Raw genomic sequence first — 8527 nt, 5'->3', positions numbered from 1 at the left:
ACATAGAATATTCTTATATGCTACATATACTATTAATTAATATTAATTAATTATTAATTATAGAACATCATTATTTTCAGTGATAATTTGATACAGGACTAAATCTGAAAATGTCACCTTTCTCAATTTATTGAAGCTCTACCTCAGGGAATCTACTTACTAATTCATAGTTTTTCCCCTAAACTTTGGTGATTCAGTTCAGCAAATAGCTAACTAATTATTTTTCTGAAAAGACCTTAACTCTAATTCAACTAAATCAACTCAACTGGCTGAAGCAATGGGTTTATAAGTACATTACCTATAACAAGAATTAATATCGCAGAGTGCCAATGTCTGCCTTTTAATGTCTTGGGTTTTCTCTTTCTATAATGGCTTGTCAATGCTTTGCAACAAGCTCATTGAACAAGCAGGTAACTGTTGCTGGGTAGACATAAGTGTAGCGGGGGTGGAGAGAGTCTGGGTTTTGAAGTCAAAGCCACCAGGTCAGGCCTGGCAAAGATGTGGCACTCACGCCGTGGCACCCCCACCTACTCTCGTGACAGACATTACTAATTGATCGCAGCACTCCTCTTTTCTCTCAGAGCCTCAAGAGGGCCTTATAATCTTCACTCCAGCACTATAGGCTGCCAATATCATTTGATCAGATTTGGCACCATGGCAAAGAAGCTGCAAAATGCTTAGGTATTCACTTTGCCACTTCCAAACGGTAAGATCCTAACAATTTCCCACACCACTCCACATTGATAATTTCTGTTCTGTAAAAGGAGAACTAAAGCATCAACTTCTGTTACCTGCATTTAACTGACATGCAGATTACACAACACAATACCCAGGCTATTTTAATATTTCAAACCTGACACAGTCAACCTAGCGGGTCAATGAGAAAGCTTTAGAATTCTGTACCCATTCACTATTTCTTGCCTCAGGTTTCCTATTTTCTTAAATACAATACAGATTATTTGCAGTATCTAGATATCTTCTAGCTATAGTTCCTTCTAGTTGCTTCCATGACGTTCTTGTTAGTGCCTTGCAACTTTCATATGCATACGATTTTTTCTACTGGGTGATACACACTCTGGGTGTATAGAGAACATCATACGGGTGCTCTGAGAAATGACATTTCCCCCTTTTCTGTTGACGTTCGTACCAAACTTTTACGTAAGATGTGATTCGATCATAACAATACCTACGCACTGAGTTGTGAAAGTCAAATGAGAACTTCTTTTGGCAAGTGCCATACTCTATTAGCTATTTTTAATTCTTAGGAGAAGGACAGGAAATCCGCAGGCATATGTCTTGGATAATTGGTTTCAGAGGGATGGAAAATTGGCTGAAGCTTATTTCACAGAAACACAAGGAAGGGAAGAGGAACTAAACACCACTGTCTCTTCCTTCCGTTCCTTCCCCTACAAGACCCTCACTGCTCATAGTAAAGACCATAAGCAAACACCAGCCTCACCTCAGGTCACAGTCTGTGCCACAAGGTTCAGTAATGGGTCCTGGCTGGGGCAGCCGGTCACATCTTTGATCAGAAACCGTAAGCTGATCAGATTCCCGGGTGCAAACGGGTTTGCGCTTCCGCTCCCCTAGGCAAGGAAGAAAACAATCAGAGAAAAGCACCCATTCTATAAACTAGTTAGCCCAGGGACTGACAAACATTTTCTGTACTGGGTTAATTAGTTAATATTTTTGGTTTTGTGGGCCTTATGACCTCTGTGACAACTACTCCACTCTGCCATGATAGGACAAAAGCAACCATTCATAAACAATATGTACCCATAGGTGTGGCTGCATTCCAATAAAACTTTACTTATAAAAGCAGGTAGCAGGCTGGATTTGGCCCACTGGCTGTAATCTGCTAACCCCCAATTTAGGCAGGAAACAAGATGAATGACACGTAATATGACTACTAACTCCATGTCTCTGGAAAATCAAAGTGGCAGAACTGACTTTCTTGGCTTCACAATGTATATGAATTGCTTAAAAAGAGGAAAGCCAACAAATCCCGAATCGCTTAAAAAGAGGAAAGCCAACAAATCCCAAAACACTTAAAAAGCTCAACTTGCCAGCTAAAAATAACCAGAAAGATGCAGGGAAAGGAGATTTGAGAATGCATGCAGATAGAGTTTTATAGATCACATGTGTTTGGCTGCCTCCAAAAAAACAAACAATAAATAAAAAGAAACAAAAAACAGTTCAAATCCCCAAAACACAACCGAAAAGTAGATACCTTGGCAGGGTTTGCTGCAGGCTTGCCAGGGCCCGTGACTGTTCCAGTAAAACTGCTGGGGTTTGTCTTCAATTGGAATATTGAATGAATAGCGCACATCAGGGTTGTATAACTTTCCCACCGACAACACCTGGGACAAGTGGACAAAATGGAGACGATGTTTGCAGGTCTGGTGATTCCAAGTGGAAGGAAAGGGTGGTGGGCTCATGGCCAAGTTTTTACCTGAAGCAAAAGTTCTTGTTCGATGCGGTCTGTGGAGTTAATTCTTTCCACGACATTGTCGGACCCGCTGTACTCTATCACAGCGTTCCCAATGCGGATTTCCCTTTTAGACATTGTGACCACGAAGTCTCCATTTAGTAAGAATTCACCTTTACTGCTTGATAAAGCTGTAGATGAGAAACGAGAATTCACTGATTTTCTGCCAATGACTCACTGTCTGAATTATGAAATAACACTCTGATAGACAGAGAGTCAGAGCGCAAAGAATATAAACTTTTTGGCCAGACAGGATGAACTCAAAACTTAGTTTTGCCATTTGCCAGCTCCGTGGCCTTGGGAACTCACTTTCCCTCTCTCAGTATCCACTTCCTTATCTCTAAAATGGAGATGAAAACACCTGACCCTGTAATTATATTACTGAAATATAATATATGGGTCTTAATTAGCATGGCATTTGATATACAAGCCCTACATTATAGCATTACCGGTGGAAGCAAAAGTCTCATGATTTGAAAATATGTACTAATGAACTGAACATTACAAAATCGATTCCCATGCAAATATCCCTATTTTCTGTTAGGATTAGTTGAGTCTGATTAGTTGAATCTTTGTTAGTCTTCTTTCACAGATACTGAAATCTGAAAATTCACAGCCAACATGATGCTTAAATGTCACCTTTTTCACTGAGGTCTAGTAGAGTAGCCAGCCTCCAATATGGCCCCAATGATCCCTGCCTCCTGATTTTCACATCCTGTGTCGTCCTCTCCCACATGGAATAACACTGACTGTGTAATCATTACGATTAGGAGGAAATGACAGACTGTGATTTCCAAGGCCAGGTCTTAGGCACTGGGGAACTCTTCCTTGATTCTCTGGCTTTGGAGAAGCCAGCTGAACCTCCATGCTGTGAAAATATCCAAGCAGCCCCACTGAGAGAGTTCCTATAAAGAACTAGAGCCTTCTCCGTCAAAAAGAGTGAAATCTTGTCATTTGCAACAACGTGGACGGAACTGGAGGGTAATATGCTAAGTGAAATTAGTCACTCAGAGAAAGACAAATATCACATGACTTCACTCATAAGAGGACTTTAAGAGACAAAACAGATGAACATAAGGGAAGGGAAACAAAAATAATATAAAAACAGGGAGGGGAACAAAACATAAGAGACTCATAAATATGGAGAACAAACAGAGGGTTAAGGGGAGGGGTTGTGGGAGGAGGGATGGGCTAAGTGGGTAAGGGACACTAAGGAATCTACTCCTGAACTCAGTGTTGCACTATATGCTAACTAATTTGGATATAAATTAAAAAGAAAAGTAAAAAAAAGAAAAAGAAAAAAAAAACCAACTAGAGCCTTCTATCAACAGCATCTGAATGAGGCATTTTGGAATGGAGCCATCAGCCCCAGTCAAGCTTTTGGATGTGATCACAGCCCTAAATGAAGTCTTAACTGCCACCTCATGAGAAACCAAGCCAGAAACACCCAGCTCTGCTGCTTTCAATTTCCTGACACACAGATACTGGCATATAGTAGACAGTTGCTTTCTAAGCCACAAAGTCTTGAGATAATTTGTTATGCAATAAAAGATAAGTAATATACCTTTCTGGACCATTCTTTTTAAAACCGCAACCCCCTCCCACTACCACACAGATTCCATACTTCCCATACCTTTCCCCTGCCCTTAATTTTCTTCCATAACACTTTATCCTCTCTCTCCCCAAACAAGAATGTAAGCCCCATGAGGGCAAGGATTTCTGGACCCCTTTATGCACTGCTATATCTAGCTTCAAAAAGAGGACATGGTACCCCATCAATAAATACTTTGTTTTTGGAAAGAATGACTGGATCTACTGCACATCTTGAAAAAGATGAAAAAAATCAGAAAAGCATGAAAAGTCATATTGTCCAAAATATTAGCCAATTGAGAGCTTGATGGAGTTAGACCACTTACAAACTTAGGGAAAGTAAATACAGTGGACAGAGAAGATAAGATGACAGCTGCTTCAGAAGAAATCATTTACCTAAGTCCAAGTGCAAGAGAGACTATTGAGAAAGTGAATAAAGCCCCAGAAAGCTTTAAAAATCTTTTTTAAATGTTCATACATTTTGAGAGAGAGAAAGAGAGGGAGGGGCAGAGAGAGAGGGAGATACAGAATCCAAAGCAGGCTCTCGGCTATAAGCTATCAGCGCAGAGCCCAAAGCGGGGCTCCAACTCACAAACCGTGAGATCATGACCTGAGCCGAAGTCAGATGTGTAACTGACTGAGCCACCTAGGTTCCCTAGTTCCAGAAAGCTTTTATAAAAATAACTCCTTTTCAGATTTTTCTGTGAAATTCAAACAAATTTAAGCAAAGAATGTACTACTCTGCTAGCACATAATTTAACTGGAAAACTTAGGTAGGAATATTTATCAGTTGCTTTATCTTATCATCTAAAAACCTGGGCATGATTGACATGAAAATATAATTTTATTGAACGTAAGAAAAAACAAACTTATCTTCATCCTACTTGATTAATTTCTCAAGAGAAAATCCCAATCATATCTTTCCCCCTTAGTATTTATTATACAATTTTGGTTTTATTTTAAGTACCACTTAGTTTTTTTTTCAGTTCTACTACTCCTGGAATAATGAATCCTTCTGAGTATTGGGCTTGACATAAAACAGGCACTCAATAAATCAGAGCTATTAAATATTTCGCCCTGAACAAAATATCAGAAAAAGGCCCTCTTACCTTTTATAAGTGGTGCACAATTAGTAAATCTCAGTAGGGAGAGAATCGAAATGCACAGGCCGTGTATTTAAGTGAATAAAAGGCATGTGGAAATTTAACTAGGGCAGCAGGTAGGTTTCATCCCGGGTGCCAATGTCAACCAATTTATCCCAGCTGCTCCAGAAACTATGCAGCGCACGATTCATGAGGTCATGCCTCAGCATCACGTTAGTGACGTTGATCTTGGTTGTGGGATGGAGAGCCGAGCTGTCTTAGGCATTAGACAGATTCTAACCTCTCTTTCACCGATGCAGGTGATATCTTGTCTTTTACCAGGCAGGCCAGAAGCAGCATGTATGTAGGAGAGGTGTAGAGGGTTTAGGGAAAGTTGGCCTTGGGGAGATGCCTGAGGGCTGAGGTGAGGCTCTGAACATTCTTGGTGGCTCAGTGGCACCAGGGTCCTTGTTTTCTTGGACATGGAAACCCCACAGAGTTCAGTCATTTGGACACTACACTGATGCAAGAACTACTCTTTCTAGGGTCACTGATCAAGTGCATTGAATTCTGTCCCTAATCTAGTACTTTACTTACCCACTCATATAAACCCTACCTTGGTCCTGAGGGAAGAACGGGATACCTTCAAATGAAATGGTTGGGAAGAATGTGGTGACAGGGAAAAAAGCTTTTAAAAACACAAACCCTCCAAAACCTTGGCTTCTTCTTGACCCCAAATCCTTTGATAATCCTCCCTACCTATACAACGCAGTTCAAACTCAGCATAACCTGCCTGGGTCTTTGCCAATCTTATCTTAACCTATCTTTCCAGCCACACTATTCACTGCCAACAATAAACCTCAATTTCCATTCATATCCCTAAGTCAGCCATACGTTTTTCTACACTGAGGTAGGAAAATGAAGTGGATTAAGGGTGTAGGGTCTGAAGTCAGACCAGTAACGATTCCAACTCTTTCCACCTTCTGAGAAGTTTATGTGACCTTGGGTAAGTTACATAACCTCTCTAAGCCTCAACTTCTTCCTCTGTTTAATGGGTTTCTTACTGGATTGTTACAAACATTAAACAAGATAGTGTACACTGGCTGCAGCTGCTGTCCGATCAGGATGCCTTCATATGCGCTGTCTTCTTACCATATCTTTACGGATGCCTAATTTAGGGATGGGAAAAGCATGACATAAATATTATTAAAATACCTTCCCAAGGGAAGGTGATTTCTAATCATGGGAAGTCTGTCTCCAGAGCCTGTGAACCACTAAAATTTTCTAACGACGAGGTCAATGAACGTCTGTTAAATGAGTGAATGAATTCATGCATGCTTTCTCTAACATACAAGTTGAAATCAAATATGGGGAGCCACAGATTTGAAAAAATTTAAGTCATTGTTTTTGCCAGTCAAATGACCATGGAACAATGCACTTTTATAACCCCAGGAAAGGTCCTGGCCCATAGTAGGTGCTCAATCAGTGACGTTGAAAAGAAGGAGTGATGGATCGGACCTGACATTTATGGCAAGGAGAACAGAGTGCTTCCAGGCAAATGACCGTTTCCCTGTCAGTGTAAACCTCTGACAGCCTTGTCTCCCCTGCAGCTCCTGCAACGTGACATCCACCGGCCATGCAAGACGCAGGAGTTGCAATGGGTCACTGATTGGAGGCGAGGTTGTTTCCGTGGTCCCCCAGACATCCCGAGGCTGCCTCCTAATGTGGGTCATTTACACGGTGATGGCAGGACGTGCTGCCAGCAAAATCACCCAGTCCTTTCAAGGGAAGTCGCCTGCTGGCTACCCAGCTGATGTTTCACCAGAACGGGGGAAATGAGATGTCACAAGGCCTGTTCTGTAAATTAAGCGATAATCCAGTTTTGGTCGTACTCAAAGAGCAACCGTCTACCGCAGGTCCATTCTGGGGCTCCTCCCCAAAGTCTCCTGCCTTCCTCTCCAGCTCGTGCCAACTCGGGCCATGTTCCCCTTCCCTGCGTGCTCCTTCTCCCGGTAGATGGTGAGGAGGGAAAGAGATAGGAGTCGTCAGGTGAACTGAACTTCGTGCTTTATCTCCAACTGAATTGATTCCTGTCTTCCCGTTGCCATAATTAATCAAGAGCTAAGTGAACTGGAGACAACACGTATCGTGGCAATGGCCCCTTTTTCTCCTAAAGAAACTCGAACATGGTGGCACTGGGTGCAGCTTGGCTCCAACCCAACCGGAGGGAGCAGGCTGTGTGAAAGGATGACCTTTGACAGGGAGACTTTCTGCTTCGGTACCTTGTGAAACAAATAGCTTCCTGCAAACAACAGTCTCCGGCCCAACCTTCCACTAATGCGATTAGGGGAGCTAATTTCCTGGGTTGGTTTCCCCCCCATTTCACCCATCAGAGCTAGGTTGCTACAAAGGCCCTCTCCCCTGGAAACGGCTCCCTCACCAACGCATGCGGAAAGAGCGTGGCTTGACTGGCCTTTAAAAAAATGTGAGGGAGAAGGATGAAGATACCTCAGCAATGAAAACAGCTGTGGGTTTTAAAACCTTCTTGGAGCATTTGCTCTACCTTCCTTCGGGCCGAGCGTAAATTTGTACACACCTCAGATTGGACGACATCATGTTCTTCCTCACTTGTTAAGAAGCCACTGCAATGTTCAAAGGCCCTGAGGTCTTGACTTTCACACTCAGTGAACTGTGACTGGCCATCTACGCCTGCATACTTCTCATTTGCTTCCAGAAAGTTCTTTGGTCAACAGGTGACTTTACCACAATATTCCACTAAAGAGCCACGAATGCCTCAGCCTGCATGTCCCAGATGACAAATCTTCGTGAATTTTGCTTTCATTCTTTACAAGGAGATTAAGAAACCTCCAATGAGGAATACAAGGTTATCAGGAAGGCCTCCCCAGTTCAGGTGCCTGGCCTGGTTCATGAAGTTCAATTGAACTAAGGCTACTACTTGGAAGATCTTTCCAAGAAGGGAAAGAAGAGAGAAGAAGAATTCTCCTTTTCAAGGAAAAGAAAGAAGCAGGTCAACATGGCTTTTGGCTTTCAGGAAATGAATTAATAAAGGAGGTTGCACGCGATGCTGCAGGATTTAATTAGGAAGTACCAGGGCCATAGCAGCCACATGTTCAAGTTTATAACGCAGGGCACGAAAAACAAAAACAAAAACAAAAACAAAAACAAAAACAAAAACAAAAACAAAAACGCTTGACCTATTTTGCTCGGTGCTGAAATGAGAAATGTGGATTCCCCCCAAAGGTAAATTGAAAAGCATCCCCAAGAACTTTGTTAATTGTTTTATAAAGTCACCATTCATTTGGATATCTAGGGTGGGAAAAAGTTGACGCGGTTACTGAGTGAATGA

General features: G+C 42.0%; 1 protein-coding gene across 4 annotated transcripts in view; it reads right to left on the bottom strand.

Annotated features, from left to right (window-relative positions):
• Positions 1 to 8527, bottom strand: part of ADAMTS9 (ADAM metallopeptidase with thrombospondin type 1 motif 9) — a 163242-nt gene that overhangs the window by 95242 nt on the left and 59473 nt on the right. For all 4 annotated transcript variants that reach the window (XM_040454520.1, XM_040454522.1, XM_040454521.1 and 1 more), the window contains 3 exons: positions 2453 to 2619; positions 2231 to 2360; positions 1460 to 1586 (listed from right to left, as the gene is read on the bottom strand). In XM_040454520.1, coding sequence (XP_040310454.1) covers positions 1460 to 1586; positions 2231 to 2360; positions 2453 to 2619 — 424 coding nt within the window. The remainder of the gene's footprint in view (positions 1 to 1459; positions 1587 to 2230; positions 2361 to 2452; positions 2620 to 8527) is intronic.

This window comes from Herpailurus yagouaroundi, unplaced genomic scaffold (genome assembly GCF_014898765.1).
Source record: "Herpailurus yagouaroundi ecotype Mexico unplaced genomic scaffold, PumYag 213, whole genome shotgun sequence".
NCBI lineage: Eukaryota > Metazoa > Chordata > Mammalia > Carnivora > Felidae > Herpailurus > Herpailurus yagouaroundi.
Note: the sequence above shows the minus strand (reverse complement) of the source record. Positions and strands in the feature narration are given on the sequence as shown.